Below are 19,264 nucleotides of genomic sequence, written 5' to 3' on the forward strand. Positions count from 1 at the left end.
ATCTAGCACATGACAAGAGCAAGACTGTTAGAGTTAGCATGTACCGAGGGAGAGGGAGAGCTATGTGCCAGGCATTGCACAAAGCACTTTATTCTCAGTGTAATCCGCACCACAATTTTGTGAAGAGTTAGTGTAATTCCAGTTTCAAAGATGTGGAAATTAAGTCACAGAGCAATTAAATAACATGCCCAGTTACTAAGTGGTGGAGCCAGGATATAAGCCCAAGCAGAGTGTCTGCCTCTGAGTGTCTGCTGAGTGACTGAGTGAGTGAGAGGACAGAAGGCCAGGAGGTGGGAGAGAGAGAGAGATAACGTGGGAACCAGTGAGCAAGGTCAGGTGAATGTCAGCGCTAGGTAAAATGAGGTCCACAGGCATGGGAGGCTGATTCTGCTTGGCAGGGGAAGCCATCACGAAAGGTTTCATGAAGGAAGTGGTGCTTAACTGAATGTTCAAGATAAATAGGTGGTCACTGGCTAGGGCAGGGTGGGGTAGACAGAGCTAAGCCAGCGCTTCTACTTTCCCCCTCTCACCTTCTCCAAGACTGCTCCAACGGACCCACCTCTACTGCCCCGTGCATGAGTTTTCCTCTTATTCTAACCAGCTTATATGCATGCCAAATATTTTCCTAACCTCAAAAAAACATCTTGCCCTGCGCTTTCCCTCCAGCTATTGCCCCATTTCATTGTCCCCCTTTATAACAAAACTTCTAAAAATAGAAGTCTGTTATTCCCTGGCTCCAATTCTGTTTTCTCTTAAGCCCAATGAAATCACCATTTCACTCCCACTCCGGTGAAACAGCTCTTCTCAAGGTCAAGAGTAGCCCCCATGTTGGCAGATCCAGCCATCAATCCTATGGCCACCTCCTCCCAGGCCCCACACAGTGTTCGATGCAGTTGGTCCCTGCATCCTCCTTGAGACCCTTCCTTCCTTTAACAACTGAGACATCACAGTCTCTCCTGGTTATTTTTCCGTCTCAGGCGCTGCTTCTTTCAGCCTTTGGCCATGCTCCTCCTCACCTCCCGAATGTTGATCATGAAAATACACATGGTGATCCAGGGCACTCTCCCACTGGAAATCATTTAGCACTCTCTCCAGGACAGAATCCACACTTGAGCCCAGTGTTCGAAGCCTGCACCATCTTGCTGCCTGCCCCTGCCACCTCACCTTTCATGAAGTATTTGTATGGTGCTCTGGAGACCAGCCAGCCCCTCCAGATGCCCTTTCTCACCACATCCTCCAAGATCCCTGGGAACTGAGTGGTTCCCATTGGCAGATGAAGAAGCTGCGAATCAGATTGTCCTTCCTTTGCCCAAGGTCACACGGCTTGCAATGTCCTCCTTTGTGAAAGATTCTAATTCCAGGTCCTGTGTTCTTCCCACTTACAACCCGTTTGTTGTTTGACCCAATTCCTTAAACTCGGTGCTTCTCAGTGAAGCAGAGGCATGGAAGTCTGGTTCCTTCTTTTAGGTGCCAGCCTCTCCATCTGGATCTCCTCTGAAGAGCACAGTGGTTTACACTCTTCACCCCAGGCGCTTGGTAGTCACGTTTGCAGGACAATGGGTGCTCTTACTGGTCCAAATGCTAAATCTCCCCAAATGAAAGGCCAGCTGCAGAGCACGAGAAGAACAAGGGTTGAATGATTTGATCAGACATCTGTGGGGGCCTCCTGGCATTTGGAGTGTGAGCGCCTTAGAGAAACTAACCATTCTGGCCCGAGGGAGTTGGAGACAGTTAATCTTGGTGGTTCTGACTGCTCACTGCCCCAGAGGTCCCAGCCTGCTGCATGACTCAGAGTCCCCAACACTCCCCCTATTCTTCTCTCACTGGGATAGTCGGGAAGCCATTTCTAAGGCATTTTAATTTGTTAATAGCTTGACATGGCCCGCTATGCCCAGGGCTGTGTGTTTTAGAAGTTACTGTTGCTTTCTCAGTGGGGGAACTGGTTTTGAGCTGCTCCATCCGGGATATCTGACTGCCCTGCATAGCCATGGGAAGAGCCTTTCCTATTGGCTTCTGGCTTCCCATGCTCCTGCTTGTCTGGGCTTTTTCTTCTCCATTGTGGATTACCTGAGTGCACAGACCCTGGACTATTCCATAGCCCAGTTCTTTTTTTTTTTTTAATTTTTAAAAATTGTTATACAATTTTTAGAGATTGCTTCCCACTTATGCTTATTACAAAATATTGGCTATGTTCCCTGTGTCATACAATACATCCTTGAACCAGTCTTACAGCCTATAGTTTGTATCTCCCACTCTCCCACCCCTGTTTTGCCCATCTGCACCCTTCCCTCTGGTAACCACTGGTTTGTTCTCTGTATCTGTCAGTCTGCTTGTTCTTCGTTATATTCCCTAGTTTGTTGTATTTCCTAGATTCCACATAAACATGATATCATACAGAGTTTGTGCCCCTCTGTCTGACTTATTTGACTTAGCATCATGCCCTCCAGGCCCATCTATGTTGCTGTGCATCCACAGCCCTGATCCTTGAGGAGCTTCGCCAGAAGCTGTTGGTGTTTATTAGAGAGGAAAGATGTGGCCGAAGGTTTGCTGTTGTACAGGCATTTCTACGTGCATTTCTGCAATGCACTTTGTTAAAGAGGCAATGGCCATCCATCTTTCCTTTGCTTTGTGGAACTTTCTGGAATTCACAAAGACCATAGGAACCCACAGTAAGAGGCAGGCAAGGGGATGGGGGGCTATGAGGGACTCTTAGTGGCTCAATGACTGTTACACACTGCCAGAGAGCTCCCCTACCCCATCTCCAGCTGCACTGACCGCTCGTGCTGCACCGGCCTCTGTGTGACTCTCTGTGATGGCACAGACTGGGATCCACACCAGGGCGGTGTCCTGTTGAGAGCTTCTGCACTCATGTCAGAGAAAGATAGGTTCAAATAGTGTCCACCACCTGCTAGTTGTGTGACCTTGAATAAGTCTCTTCATCTTTCTGAGCTTCTGTGTGAATTAATAATCAACAGCACCCTACTCACATGGCTACTGAGAGGAATATTTGAAGACACCTGTAATGTTCCTGTCACTGTGCCTAGTCCAGAAGTTTCCAGTAGGTTCAGTAATTGCACTTCATTTCTGAGATACAGTTGTTTCCATAAGAAAATACTGTTATGTAAATTCTCTTGTTAAACCCTTGACCTTTTTTTGCCTGCCAAATAAAGGCCCATCTCTGACTTGTCGCTCAGCATTTGTATTTGCATTTCAGGCTTTACATTTCATTGTTAGGGAAGACTAAGAAAATGTAGATTTCTAGAAGAAAATGCATGTAGATACAGATGAGTTTGTCTAAATTCCATGAGCAGTGGCTCTGTATAAGGCCCTGGGCCAGGATCACAGGGCTAAGTAAATCACACATGATACATGCTGGGCGGTGGCATCATGGTTTCTGGCTGTCCTGTACAGGCACCAACCTCCCCCACCCCATACCCACTGCACCCTTGTCCCTGCAGAAGGCAGCCCCAAGGGAAGACTTGCTGCAGGGCCCTGGCACAGCAGAGCAGCTGGGCATCAGTGTGCTGGCAGCTGGCCCAAGGGTGGAGGCGGGGGAGGTTGGGGCTGGGAACTGGCCAGCAGCCAGAGCTCCCTCAGGTGCCCCAGCACACGGGGCCTCCAGCCCAGCAGTCACGGGATGGGTCCTGTTCTTCCGCTTTGGTTTTCTCTAGACTGCACTGAGCAGGGTTTGGGGAGGCAGGGCAGTGACTCCAGCCCCGTGTTGACCCCATACAGATGTTGAAGATAAGAGAGGTGAGATGACTTGACTACAGTCACACAGCAACAGATCCAGGGCTAGAACTCATAAGTCTTCTGAAAAACAGTCAGCGCTGTCTGACTTGTGGACTCCTGAGATTGCCTTGTTTCCAGTCCAAGTGCAGTGAGATTGTCAGTGAGAGTTCCTTCAGAAAATCATTGAGGTCTTCTGTGTGCCCATTCTCTGTGCAAGGAACTGGGGGTACAGGGTTAAATCAGACCCTGACTTTGGGAATTCACAGCGCCATGAGCGAGACATACTACCAACAGTTGTAGTTAAGTATGGCAAGTGCCGATGGGGGCAAGCACGTAATGTGGGTGATGGCAGATGGACAATGAGCACAGAGTAGGCACTTGGCCCAATCTGGGGGTCTGGGAGTTACTCCCAGTGAAACTGACATCTGAGCTGAGTTGTGAAGGACCAGGAGGCAGAAGGAGAACAAGGAAGAACATTCCAGGCAGAGGGAATAGGACAGCAGGAGAACATACTCAATGAGACCCCCCGTCATATATTTGATGTATATTCAGGGCGCTGAGCACTTCCCACTGGCTGGACCATAGTATGTGTGAGAGAATAAAGGCAGATGAGGCTGGATGTGTAGAAACATTCAAGAAGGTTGAAAAGGCTGTGCCTGTGATTTTATTAAAGCCTGGGAGCTCTCTCCTTAGGTCTCCAGGGCGCCAATCTCCTAGTCTGGGAGCCTGGATGGAGTTCCTGATTTCCTTGCAACCAGGCTTACTGCAAAGAATCTATTCGAAATCCAGTGAGTTCCTTTTACCAAATTCCACAGAAGGGCCTTGTTGTTTATCTACTTATTCCTTTAGAATGTCCTGGCTCCTCCCCTCCACCCGCCTCTGGAAACTTGGTGTGGAAAAGGGACTGAAGTGCTGATTGTAGCAAATGAAGCTTGATTCAAGGTTTAAACACCAACAGCTCTTCATGAAACAGTAACCACTGCCCGGCAAGCTATGACTCTCCGTCTCTCCCCACAGGCCTGCAGAGTTAGCCACCAAGTACGCAAACTTTTCAGAGGGAACCTGCAAGCCTGGCTATGCTTCGGCCTTGATGACTGCCATCTTCCCCCGGTAAGTGCTCTGGTTTCTTCCCATCACCTGGCTAGCCCGGTCCATGGCCCAGGGCTCAGACACACCTGCCCCTGGTGGCAAGTGGTGTGCTCCTGAGAAAGTGAGATTCTGTGGTGCCTTCTCTCCTGCATCCTTGAGTCTGTGGGTGCCTGAATGCCTGAAAGGACTTTGCTTTGGTTGGCTCCTACCCCAGTCCTACTCTCGGCCCTGGTTACAACTTACCTCATCCTCTCTGAGCTTGTACCTGCCAGCACAGCTTGTTTTTGCAGAGCAGAAAGAGGAGGTAGGACGTATGTGCTCCCCCTTGGAAGCCAGGTATCCAGAGGTAGCCAGACAGTGATCCGCACCACAGAAGCTCATAGTCCTTTCTAGAAGCTAGGACCTGGCTTCGGGGAGGCATGTCCAAATAAAGCAGAGTTTCTGAGGCTGGCTGTTTGGGCACCTTCCCTCTCTGTCCCTTTGGCGTCCTGGAGTTCCTGATTTCCTTAATTGCAGGCTGCTGAAAGAAGCCCTGCCAAACCCTGGGAGATCCTTTCACCAAATTCCCCTAAGAGACCTTGCTTTATCTGCCTTTTCCTTTCGGGTTTTCTTTTCTGAAGCCTCAGTGTGGAAAAGAGCCTAATATGCTGTGATCATCTAGTCTGCAGTCTGAGTGCAGTGAGATCCTGGGGTTGTTTCACTCCTTCAGAGAGCTATAGGAGTATCTGACTCAAGGGGTTGTAGGAAGGGCTGCTCAGGACCTCTGGGAGTCAAGATATAGCACTTAGACCACCAGAGGAGCCCTTGGGGTGGCCTCTTGGAGTGGGCTCTGCTCACTGGGGGAAGGGGATGCACTCCATCCCTTAGAGGCTGAGGTTGGGTCACAGTGTCCTTGCACAGGAATGCTGACGAACAGCTTGCCCAACAGCAGATCCAGGATATTTGGATATTATGGTCCCTTTCTTTCCTAACGTAAGCCATTCAAGCTTAGCTCCTTGTATAAAATGGGGGCTCTGCTGACTGAATATCTGGTGTTCAGATAGAGATCTTTGTCCAGGCTCTGCCTTCTGACTTGATTCCAGTATTTTGCTTCTCCCAGCTATTTACTGAGCACTTTTTCAGGGTCTGGCAGTATATTTTATATTCTTACATGGGTTTTCTTGGACCTACATGGCTCAGGTCCCTGGGCCAGACACCTGTGAGTTTTCCTTGAAATGTATGTGGATTTTATTAACTGAAAGTAATACAAGCACATGGGGCTAAGAACTCAACAGTACAAAAGGGTATATACTTCCACTCCAGACCCTGGAGACAGCCAATATACCATAAAAAGGAACAGACTGTATTTATTGTCCTATGTCTTGCTTTTTACGCCTAACAGTATATCTTAGAGATTATCCTATTATCAGCATATGTGGATTCATCTTATATTTTAAATGATTGTATAATATATAATTGTTTGGAGGTATCACAATTTTATTAAAAATTCACTGAAGTTTAATTTATATACAGTGAAAATTGCTTATTAGCACAGTTGTATGGGTTTTGAGAACACCTTTGTGCAACTACCATAACAATCAATAGAATATTTCCATCATCACCTCCGAATATTCCTTCATGCTTCTTTGCAGTTAACCCCCACCTCGACTCTCAGGCCTCAACAACAACTGTCGCTGTAGTATTTGCAGAATGTCATATAAATGGATCATAAAGTAGCCTTTTGAGTCTGCCTCTTTTGTTTGGTATAATGCATTTGAGATTCAAGCATATGTGTAGCACTTGTTTCTTCCTTTTTGTTGCTGAATAGTATTTCATTATACGGGCATAACATTTTATGTTGTTTATCTATTCAGCAGTCAAAAGTATTTGGGTTAATTCCAGTTTTTAGCTATTATAAATAAAGCCAGTATAAACATTTGTATAGAGGATGTATGCTTCACTTTGTAAGAATTTGTCAAACTGTTTTCTGAAGTGACTATATTCTTTTGCTTTCCTGCCAGCAAAGTATGAGGATTTTAATTGCTTTACATCCCTAATATCAATCTTTTTTATTTTAGCTGTCCTAGTAGGTTGAGAGCAGTATCTCACTATGATTTTAATTTGTATTTTACTAATGACTAATGATATTGAGTCAGACTTCCCTGTGAGCGTCCAGGAGTCTCTGGCGAAGGGCATGGGTTGACAGTGGCCTGCCATGGGGCTAGGGGCACTGAATACAACAGGCCTGAGAGCCTCGGGGTGTGCTGGCATAAGTCCTTTTGAAGGAAGTAGCCATTACCCCTACCATAATTTGGCCTCAGGGAAGGAACTACAGGGAGGGAACACAGCCCCATCCATCAACAGAAAATTGGATTAAAGATCTACTGAGTATGGCCCTGCCTATCAGAGCTGGGCTTCCCAGGTGGCGCTAGTGGTAAAGAACACACCTGTCAATGCAGAAGATATAAGAGACAAGGGTTCAATCCCTGAGTCGGGAAGATCCCCTAGAAGAGGGCAGGGCAACCCACTCCATTATTCTTGCCTGGAGAATCCCATGGACAGAGGAGTCTGGTGGGCTACAGTCCATAGCATTGCAAAGAGTCGGACATGCCTGAAGTGACTTAGCGCATCAGAGCAAGACCCAGATTCCCCCGCAGCCAGTCCCTCGCATCAGGAAGGTTCTACAAGCCTCTTATCCTCACCCATTTCAGAGGGCAGATAGAACAAAAACCACAATCACGGGAAACTAACCAAACTGAGCACATGGATCATAGCCTTGTCCTATTCAATGAAACTATGAGCCATGCCATGTAGGGCCACTCAAGATGGATGGGTCATGGTGGAGAGTTCTGACAAAGTGTAGTCCATTGGAGAAGGGAATGGCAAACCACTTCAGTGTTCTTACCTGGAGAACTCCATAAACAGTATGAAAAGGCACAAAGATATGACACTGAAAGATGAACTTCCCAGGTTGGTAGGTGCCCAATATGCTACTCAAGAAGAGTGGAAAAATATCTCCAAGTCTGATGCTGTAAACAACAATATTGCATAGAAACGTAAAATGTTAGGTCCGTGAGTCAAGGTAAATTGAACATAGTCAAGCAGGAGATGGCAAGAGTGAACATCAACATTTTAGGAATCAGTGAACTAAACTGGACTGGAATGGGTGAATTTAATTCAGATGACCATTGTATCTACTACTGTGGGCAAGAATCCCTTAGAAGAAATGGAGTAGCCCTCATAGTCAACAAAAGAGTCCAAAGTGCAGTACTTGGGTGCAGTCTCAAAAATGGCAGTATGATCTCTGTTTGTTTCCAAGGCAAACCATTCAATATCACAGTAAACCAAGTCTATGCCCCAAGCGCAAATGCTGAAGAAGCTGAAATTGAACTGTTCTATGAAGACCTACAAGACCTTCTAAAACTAACACCCAAAAAAGATTCCTTTTCATCATAGGGGATTAGAATGCAAAAGTAGGAAGTCAAGAGATACGTGGATTAATGGGCAAGTTTGGCCTTGGAGTACAGAATGAAGCAGGGCAAAGGCTAACAGAGTTTTGCCAAGAGAACACACTGGTCATAGCACACACCCTCTTCCAACAACACAAGAGAAGACTCTACACATGGACATCACCAGATGGTCAATACTGAAATCAGAGTGATTATATTCTTTGCAGCCAAAGATGGAGAAGTTCTATACAGTCAGGAAAAAACAAGACCCGGAGCTGACTGTGGCTCAGATCATGAACTCCTTATTGCAAATTCAGACTTGAGTTGAAGAAAGTAGGGGAAACCACTAGACCATTCAGATATGACCTAAATCAAATCCCCTATGATTATACAGTGGAAGTGAGGAATAGATTAGATCTGATAGACAGAGTGCCTAAAGAACTATGGATAGAGGTTTGTAATATTGTACGGGAGGCTGTGATCAAAACCATGCCCAAGAAAAAGAAATGCAAAAGGCAAAATGGTTGTCTGAGGAAGCCTTACAAATAGCTGTGAAAAGAAGAGAGATGAAAAGCAAAGGAGAAAAGGAAAGATATAAGCATCTGAATGCAGAGTTCCAAAGAATAGCAAGAAGAGATAAGAAAGCCTTCTTCAGCAATCAATGCAAAGAAACACAAGAAAACAACAGAATGGGAAAGACTAGAGATCTCTTCAAGAAAATTAGAGATACGAAGGGAACATTTCATGCAAAGATGGGCACCAAAAAGGAAAGAAATGGTATGACCTAACAGAAGCAGAAGATATTAAGAAGAGGTGGCAAGAATACACAGAAGAAATGTACAGAAAAGATCTTCACAACCCAGAAAATCATGATGGTGTGATCACTCACCTAGAGCCAGACATCCTGGAATGCAAAGTCAAATGGGCCTTAGGAAGCATCACTACAAACAAAGTTAGTGGAGGTGATGGAATTCCAGTTGAGCTATTTCAAATCCTGAAAGATGATGCTGTGAAAGTGCTGCACTCAATATGCCAGCAAATTTTGAAACCTCAGCAGTGGCCAGAGGACTGGAAAAGGTCAGTTTTCATTCCAATCCCAAAGAAAGGCAATGCCAAAGAATGTTCAAACTACTCCACAATTGCACTCATCTCACACACTAGTAAAGTAGAGCTCAAATTTCTCCAAGTGAGGCTTCAGTAGTACGTGAACCATGAACTTCCAGATGTTCAAGCCGGATTTAGAAAAGGCAGAGGAACTAGAGATCAAGTTGCCAAGATCTATTGGATCATCAAAAAAGCAAGAGAGTTCCAGAAAAAGGTCTATTTCTGCTTTATTGACTATGCCAAAGCCTTTGCACTGTGTGGATCACAATAAACTGTGGAAAATTCTGAAAGAGATGGGAATATCAGACCACCTGACTTGCCTCCTGAGAAATCTGTATGCAGGTCAGGAAGCAACAGTTAGAACCCACATGGAACGACAGACTGGTTCCAAATTGGGAGAAGAGCATATCAAGGCTGTATATTGTCACCCTGCTTATTTAACTTATATGCAGAGAACATCATGTGAAATGCTGGGCTGGAGGAAGCACAAGCTGGAATCAAGATTGCCGGGAGAAATATCAATAACCTCAGATACGCAGATGACACCTCCCTTATGGCAGAAAGTGAAGAACTAAAAAGCCTCTTGATGAAAGTAAAAGAGGAGAGTGAAAACGCTGGCTTAAAACGCAGCATTCAAAAAAGGAAGGTCATGACATTTGGTACCATCACTTCATGGCAAGTAAATGGGGTAACAGTGGAAACAGTGAGAGACTTTATTTTATTGGGGTCTAAAATTACCGCAGAGAGTGACTGCAGCCATGAAATTAAAAGATGCTTGCTCCTTAGAAGAAAAGCTATGACAAAACTAGAGAGCATATTAAAAGGCACAGACATCACTTTGCCAACAAAGGTCCATCTAGTCAAAGCTATGGTTTTTCCAGTAGTCATATATGGATGTGAGAGTTGGACCATGATGAAAGCTGAGTGACGAAGAATTGATGTTTTTGAACTGTGGTGTTGGAGAAGACTCTTGAGAGTCCCTTGGTTAGCAAGGAGATCAAACCAGTCAATTCTAAAGGAAATCAGTCCTGAATAGTCATTGGAAGGACTGATGCTGAAGCTTAAGCTCCAGTACTTTGGCCATCTGATGCAAAAAACTGACTCATTGGAAAAGACCCTGATGGGTAAGGTTGAAGGCAGGAGGAGAAGGGGATGTCAGAGGATGAGATGGTTGGATGGTATCACCGACTCCATGGACATGAGTTTGAGCAAGCTCCAGGAATTGGTAATGGACAGGGAAGCCTGGCATGCTGCCGTCCATGGGGTCGCAAGGAGTCAGACACGACTGAACAACTGAATTGAATTTACTTTTTCCTTTGGGTAGATGCATATTTCTATTTATTCTTTTTCTTTTGCTTGAAGAATGTCTTTTAACATTACTTATGAGCAAAATCTAATGGCAGTGAAATCGATCAGCTTTGGTTTCTCTGATCAAGTCTTTATTTTACCTTCAGCTTAAAAAAGCTGTGTTTGACTGTGTATAACAATTCTAGGTTGACAATTTCACAAACACACACACACATATTACCTTAAAGATATAACTTCATTTTCTTTTGATTTGTATAGTTTCTTTGTCTTCTGTCATTGTTACCTTTTTTTGCTTTGTATATAACGTTTCTCTTTTCCTCTGGCTACTTTTTTGAGATTTTATTCCTTATCACTTGTTCTCAGCAATTTGATATGATGCACTTTGTTGTAGTTTTCTTTATATTATTCTTGACTTGCATTTATCTAGCTCAGTAAATCTGTGGGTTTGTATTTACTTTTAATCAAATTTGGATGCTTTTTGTCCTTATTTTTTCAAATATTTTTTCTGTTCATCACCCTTCCCAGGATTCCAATTACATGTATGTTAAGCCATTGGTCCAACTGGTTTGTTTGATGTTATTGTGTTGGTGGGGTTTCCCCCTGCCCCAATTTTTTCTTATTTCTCTTTGTGCTTCATTTTGGATAGTTGATATTTCTGTGTTTTCACATCCACTGATATTTGTTTTGTGGTGTCTAATCAGCTGTTAATCCCATCTGGTGTGTTTTCATGTCAGATACTGTGTTTTTAATCCCTGTGGTTCTATTAAGGTCTTTTTATATCTTGCACTTCATTCTTTATTATGTTCATGTGCTCTTCTGTTGGTAATTTCATCATCTCTATCATTTCTGGGGTGGTTTCTCTTGTTTGATTTTTCTCCTGATAATAACCTATATTTTTCTAATTCTTCATATGCCTGACTGGTAATTTTTTAAATTAGATTTAGAACAATGTGAAATTTATGTTTTTATGTGCAAGATTTTTTTGTATTCTCTTAAATAGTTCTAGTTTTGCTTGGGTGTGTTGTTAAATTACTTGGAATCAGTTGTATCCCTTTGAGACTTGCTTTTAATGTTGTTGCTGCAGGTGTTGAGTAACCCTTTGTCTAGGGCTAATTTATCCCCATTACTAATGCAGTACCTGTCTGAAGACTTGACCCAGTGCCTTGTGCATTGCAAGGCATTTCCACCCTGCCTGATTTATTTCCACAGTGCTTTTGTCAATACCAACAATGAATTCATAATTTTGAAAGGTATTGACAAGCTGTCCTCTGTAGCAGTTCTTGAATTTATATCTACACATAGTATTTTATAGAGTTGTCTTTGTCTGTTTTCATCCAATACTTGTATAGCTTTATTATTTATATTTGAATTAATAATCCATTTGAGATTTTTATTGTTTTGTTTTGGTGTTAGGCATGATTCTTGGCGTCAGGATCTGGGTTTGTTTAATTATTTTCCTTATGGGTAACTAGTGTTTTTTGATATTTTGACCAAAATGTTCTAAGTAAATTTAGGAATTTGAAATTTGTGGCAACAATATTTTGACACAAGAGGTTTTGATACAGCTCTTTTGACATGTTAGTTTTGACCCCACCTGATAAAAACCAACTTAAATCTCTCTCTGTTTTGTTACCAAGTGCTGTATGAAGCATATTCTCAGTCTCTTCCTAAGCCTCAGGCCTCCTTGAGCCCAGCCAGTCACTGCCTCCCACACCTGAGCAAAGACTGGGGAGCAGGCAGTGGTAACGGAGGGGATGCTGATTCTCTGGCCTGTCCAGGATGCAGAATCCTGCTTCTCTGGGAAGCCAGCCCACTCACTCTCACACCTGCCTCCTTTCCTCCTCAAAACTTGCCTGCCTGGATACATTGTCCTCTAGTGAGAGAGATGGGGAGGAGGGGCCGTGCAATCCAAAGGAACTCAGATTTATTGAGCACCTACTCAACTCTGTACAGTGGATTAGGGCTTTTCATCTATTGGTCTCATGGAAGGGAAAGTCTTCCCTGACCTCCGCCCATGAACACACTGTTAGTCTTTCCTCGACCCATCCCACTGCACTGATGCACACATTGCTCTGTTACTGCACTTATAACCGTGTATTGCTCTTTTCTTCTCCCATCATAGGCTGTGCGCCCCTTAGCACAGAAATATGGTCTTGTTCATGGCTGCTAGTACTTAGCAGACCCATTAGCACTTAGTAGGTGCTTAATGCTTGTTATATGAATGGATATGGATCTCTGCCCTTGGGAGACTAAGAGTCTGAGGGTGTGAGAAATGTTGATAAAACACTGTTTCAGTGGAGAGAGTTACCAAAGAAAAATAACTATTTTGACATGTCTTTGGATATCAGTTGTTATATACTGACTGAAAGCCCATGTGCCTAGCGCCATACTAGGTATCCAAGAACACTTATAAGAGGAGTTCCTATTGGAGAGCACCTTATAATCCTAATCTTATTAATATAATAATCTTGAAAATAGTCCAAGTCTTCTGATGTTCCCACTCAAAACATACCCAGAAAACACACTTGCTTTATTCAAGTTACTTTATTTAGAATGGCTCATTGGCTTTTAAATAGTAGCTTTACCACTGATGATTCCTTGGTGGCTCAGATAGTAACAAATTTGCACGCAATGCAGGAGATCCAAGTTCGATCCCTGGGTCAGGAAGATCCCCTGAAGAAGGGAATGGCAACCCACTCCAGTATTCTTGCCTAAAGAATTCCATGGACAGAGGAACCTGGTGGCCTGCAGTCCATGAGTCTGTCACAAAGAGTCTGATACAACTGAGTGAGTAACACACATACCAATGTGTGCTAGATTAGAAAGAGATGAGATGTGGAGACCCAGAGTTCCCACAGCCTTCTCACTTAATAGGCTGTGCATGATCTTGGAAAAGTCAGAGCATCACATAACTCATTAGTCAAGAGGATGAAATGAGATGATGTATCTTGGGGCTATGAATGTTAGATCCTTCCAACAAAATTTAATATTAGACATTAATTGAATTCTGTTTTTTCAGTGACTTTCGTTAAATCAGGTTAGTTTTTTTTCAGTAAGAAATAAAGATCCCAGGATAGGTCATGGTATACATTTAAAATGTAGGTTCAAAAAATATGTATAACTCATAAAACCTTTTTACAAATATTTTTACTTCTTTATTTGTCTGGCTGGGCAGGTGCCTCCGTTGCAGCACGCGGGGTCCTTAGCTGTGGCATGCGAAATCTTAGTTGCGGCATGTGGGCTCTAGTTCCCCGACCAGGATTGAACCCAGGCTCCTTGCATTGGGAGCACGAGTCTTAGCCGCTGGACCGCCAAGGGAGTCCCTAATTCATAAAATATTAATGGACGAGCCCCATTTTCCTAGCAGTGCTTTGCTATGAACGTACAAGAGGCTTTTTAAAAGTGCTTTGGTGAAAGAGTGAGTATCATGTCTTTCTGATGGTCACCAGCAGATCCACTCAGCATCAGGTGCAAGCATGCAGCCATAGGTGAGGAGAGAGCAGAATCCAGACCCAGGCTGTGCCCAAGCACAGCAGCGACGGTGACAGCCAACACCTACTGGTGTATCAGTATTGACTTCCCAGATCCTCTGCTAAGACCTTCTCCTATTCGTTCCGTTTAAGAATCTGCCGGCCAGTGCAGGAGATGCAATAGACGTGGATTCGATCCCTGGGTTGGGAAGATCCCCTGGAGTAGGAAATGGCAACCCACTCCAGTATTTCTGCCTGGAAGGTCCCATGGACAGAGGAGCCTGGTGGGCTACAGTCCATAGGGTTGCAAAGAGGCAGACATGACTGAGCACGTATGAACAAGCACAGTCTTCCCAACAGTCCTCTGAAATAGAACAGTTATTGATACACTTTTAGCCCTGAGGAAATGGAGGCATAAAGAAGTCAAGCAATTGGCCTGAGGTCACATGGATAGGATGTTTTGAACCTGAGGACTCTGACCTCAGAGCTTACATGCTCAACTGCCACCTTCTACTGGCCATTGCTGCTACTGTCTTATGGACAGGGTGGCTGGGGGCCAGATCACAGAGGTCTACCAGATGCCCCGTGGGGGCTCTAGAGGCATTGGTGTGGGAACTGCCCTCTTGCCCAGCTCTACAGTAGAAAACCTCACTTCTCTTGAGATGTTTGTTGCCTTGGGAAGGCCAGGGTGCATAGTGTGTGTCTGTAACTGTGTGTGTCTGTGATTCTCATACTACTAAGGAATCATTGCTGTCATCCAAGCTGACCAAGTTCCCCAGAGTGCAAAGCCGCCTGTGAAACCTTGCTGAGATCTCTGAGGCAGGAAATCGGGAGGAATGACAGAGTCCCAGCTGCCCATTTGGGGAACCGTGCATGAGAAGGTGCAGGAGACCCATTGCACTGCCCTGGGGGATTTGAAGCTTTATAGTCGTCTGGCCAGGGTGACTGGGTATCTTGTATCCCCACATTCCAAACCCCCTCCCTCTCTGTCCTTCATGGTTTCTGGGACTTTTATCACTTAAACACCAGGGAGGAATGGAAAGATGGGAAAGGCACCCTTGTAAAGCTCCGTCCTGTACCATAAATTACAGAGGAGAATAGAGCACCATCCGCTTCCACAGATTCATTGTCCTAGCCTGAGAGCAAGTTGAGTGTTCCCCCACTCCCCTGCCCAGGAGTGTGCAAAGAGACTTGTTACTCTTGCTCTCTCTGCTTCCTCATGCCCCCTTATTCTTAATTTCTGTACTCTCACTTCCATTCCCACCACCCCTCCCTGAAATGCTCTTGTCCAGAAGGACTAACTGACACAGCCAACGGGCGGACCTCTGGTTTTGACCTCTCTGAAACACTTGGCAGTATTGATCTCTATTTTGAACATTTTGTAACCCTCTTTTCATTAATACTTGTCCAAACTCCCTTCTCATTCTATTTCTCTATTATTCCTTCTCAGTCTCTTTTACAAGCAGTCTCTTTTTCCTGTACCCACCCTGAAATGTTGATGTTAAAAAAAAAGAATGTTGATGTCTGCTAGGCTTCAACCATGGTCCTTTTTCTTCTCTTCTCACTATATGTTAGCTTCAGCTACAGATATGTGCTGGTGACTCTCAAATCTGTTAGGACCTCAGATCTCTTCTGATCTCTAGACCCAAATATCCGACTTCCTACTGAACAGCTCCACTTGGATGACTCTTGAGCATCTCAAAGTCAATGTATCCAACTCACCGAATTTTCAATCATTCTAATCAGCCCATGTTGCCTATTTGGCTCTGTCACCTGAATCAGAAATCTGGGTGTGATTCTTTCTCCTTCCGTTCTGATCAGATATCCGGTTAGTCATCGAGTCCTGACAGGTCTACTCTCTGTAGAGAAGTCAGGCCCTTCCCCTGAGCACTGATTCCCCAACCTCTCTTTGGAAACCTGGATCTTCATTCTCTTTCCTGACTCGTTCATATCACTATTTAATCGTACTTACATTTTTCTCATCGCTTAAGAGGCTGCCATGTTAACTCCATTATCCTAAGTAGTTGTTGTTTAATTGCTAAGTAGTGTCTGACTCTTTTGTGACCCCCATGGACTGTAGTCCATTAGACTCCTCTGTCCATGGGATTTCCCAGGCAAGAATACTGGAGTGGGTTGCCATTTCTTCTCCAGGGGATCTTCCCGACCCAGGGATTGAACCCATGTCTCCTGCATTGGCAGGCAGATTCTTTATGGCTGAGCCACCAGGGAAGCCCGTCCTATAGTAAACCTAATGATAATAACTACCACATCATTCATTCAACAAATCTTTATTGAGCAGCTCCTAAGCACCAGGTACTCTCCTAGGTGCCAGAAGCTTCAGCATTATGTAAGACACTTAAAATCTCTCCTCTTGATGGCTTACACTCCATTGGCAGCCACAGACAGCCCGTGTGTGTAAACTATCACAGGTTTATGGCATCCACAGCTTTCTCCAGCCACTGTACTAAATATTGTATGTTCATTGCCTATTTAATCTTTTCAGTAGCCCTGTGGAGTAAATGTTGCTATGCCCACTTTACAGATGAAAAAACTATAATCTCCCCAAGGTCACAACAACACAGAACCAGGAACCAAACCCATCAGTTCCACCTTGTGTCCTGAGTTACGGCTCTGAACCATGAACCTATAGGGGATTACAGATGCCTTTTGATGGCAGAATGTAAGTATCTTCAGTAGGTACTTCTGCAGTGAAATCCTTGGATGCTGGGCCTTTCTGGAACGAGCAGAGCACTCAGTAACTAAAGCTTCTCTGTGGAGTATTCAAGGGCTGACAGTCTCGCCTGAGCTGGACAGGCTATATGCCTGTCCTTGACCTGGACTCCAGCTTGTAGCTGAAGGAACTACCATCTGTGTCCTGTTGGTTTCTCTGCCATCATTTTTTTTTTTTTTCCATGTGTTCCTAAGTGACATTTGTTCTGATCTCCTCTGGGAACCAATCCATGATCTGCTTTTAAAGTAACTCCACTTCTGGGAATTGCCTGCGGGTCCAGTGGTGAGGACTCCATGCTTCCACTGCTGAGGTCAGGGGTTCAATCCCTGGTTGGGGAACCAAGATCCCATAAGCCACATGGCTAAAAAGGGGAAAAAAATTTTTTTAATTAAAAAATAAACTAAAGTAGCTCCACTTCTGGTCTCAAACCTACCCCTGCTTCCCGACCTTTCCAGGAACTCATGCCCTGTAGCTACACCCTCATCTCCTTCCTCTTTGCTCTATCTTCCAATCTTTATAGGTGGATCTGTAGTACATGACCAGAGTTGTTTTCTTTGGAGAAGTCTCTTTCTCTAGATGACTAAGGACCTATATACTTCTTGTACAGGTAAATGCTGCAGGCTCACCCAGTAAGATTTTTTTCTGGTTATAAACTCATACGTCACAGACGAAGTGCTAGGCCTCTGTCTGCTCACCACTCCTGATGTTATCAGAACGTGTCTTTTCTCCCGCCCTAGTTCAGGACCTGAGGAGCTAGGTCGCATCCTCTCTCAAACCAAGAGTCCTTGGCAGAATGCCCCAGCAGGCATCTGTCAGTAGGGAGCCTATTAAGTGCTGTGAAATCAGAAGTGTGTGAACTGGTCTACAAGACGACTTTTGAGAAATTGAAAATACAGTGTTAGAAAGGTCTGTAGCAATTAGAGTAAGTTTTTGTCATTTGTCATCTAACAATTTTAAAATGGGGCTTCTTATATTTCATATGTGTTTTACTTTTTATAGTGATTCATTTTTATTATATTTTGTAAAAGGATTGCTCTCTGTGACAGAATTGAAATTTGAAATGCAGCACAACAAACTGAATCAGCTATACATATGCAAATACCCACAACTATATTCCAATAAAAATTTAAAAAGCAAACAAAAAACTGGTCCTTCTTCCCAGGCAGTTTGAGAAGCATGGACTATGGTGATAAGAGCACAGGCTTTGAAAGTGAATAGGACTGGTTGGCATAATCTCTCCAGACCTCCCTTTCTTCCTCTGACCTTGGGATTAAGGGAAGCAGCACCTGGACGCACACATCCAGGTATATGTGCTCTGAGAGAGGTGAGGACAGTGAGTCCTGAGTGGAGGCACTGAGGAGACCCCTAAGCAGGGAGGGGCGATGAGAGTTTGACCCGGAGGATTCCTGGGGCAGGGGATGCCTGGGCTATCCCCGGGAAAATGGGGCTTCAGGAGCAGGTCAGACACACTGGGTGGGAGCAGCTTCTCCCCTTGCAGCCCCAGCTGCAGGCTCTGCCCGAGAGCAGGAAGCCTAGAAGTGCTTAGAAGTGCAGCGCCTGGTGAGAGCAGGCTGCATTCCTGTGGTATTTGGAGATTGATCTTGTCAGGATTAGCAGCTTTGCTTTTCTTGGTTCAGGTACAAGATCCCCACGTGGGGAGCTCTGCTGCCTGTGAGGAGCAAAAGCGGGTGAAAGCAGAGAACGTGATCCTGGCCCTTCACCCCAGAGGCGCGCTCACTGTGCGAGGCTCCAGGACTGGAGCAGCCCAGACAGACACTGGCTACTCAGCGGGAGGAGGGCCCGAGTCTGAGCTCCACCCACACAAGTCCTGGGCGGGGCGGAGGGAGACGCTCTGCCCTGCGGGGTCGGGGAGCGGCGGGCCAGTGGTTTCAGCATCTTGTGGCTCTCCTGACTCCATCTGCACCCCCACGGTGACTGGCCTCCCCTCATAGCTAGTGCTGGAGAGGAGAAGCAGGGCTGAAGCCTCCCCTCTCCCAGGTAGAAGGAAGACTCCAGTTGATGCCTGCCTCCTGTCATGTGAGCTTTCTGCCCCTGTGCCGTGCATGGAACCCAGGTGGAGGCCCCTGAAGTAGCCAGAGGGAAGCCAGGACCCCGCCCAGGAGCCTGGGTTCTGTGAACCACTCAGGGCTGGGCTGGGAGAGAAAGAAGGAGATAATCCATATACACAGCTCAGAGGGAAGGTGGACGAGACTGTCCAGGGCTACACAGAGAGGCCTGGATAACCTGGTCTCTACTCATGGGAGACCCTCGTGGGGGAAACACAAGCCTGTTTGCTGACAGCATTGCACCCAGCCGGCCTGTTGACAGCTGACCTCCTGACATCTCTGTGCCTCTCATGTTGGGACAGTCCCATCCTCCCTCTCCACGTTCCCAGAGCTTGG

General features: G+C 45.2%; 1 protein-coding gene across 8 annotated transcripts in view; it reads left to right on the forward strand.

The window, feature by feature from the left end:
• Nucleotides 1-19,264, forward strand: part of ST3GAL3 (ST3 beta-galactoside alpha-2,3-sialyltransferase 3) — a 224,543-nt gene that overhangs the window by 145,771 nt on the left and 59,508 nt on the right. For all 8 annotated transcript variants that reach the window (XM_015091928.3, XM_027968878.2, XM_042247079.2 and 5 more), the window contains one exon: nt 4,750-4,842. In XM_015091928.3, coding sequence (XP_014947414.1) covers nt 4,750-4,842 — 93 coding nt within the window. The remainder of the gene's footprint in view (nt 1-4,749; nt 4,843-19,264) is intronic.

This window comes from Ovis aries, chromosome 1, assembly GCF_016772045.2.
Source record: "Ovis aries strain OAR_USU_Benz2616 breed Rambouillet chromosome 1, ARS-UI_Ramb_v3.0, whole genome shotgun sequence".
In the NCBI taxonomy this organism is placed as follows: domain Eukaryota; kingdom Metazoa; phylum Chordata; class Mammalia; order Artiodactyla; family Bovidae; genus Ovis; species Ovis aries.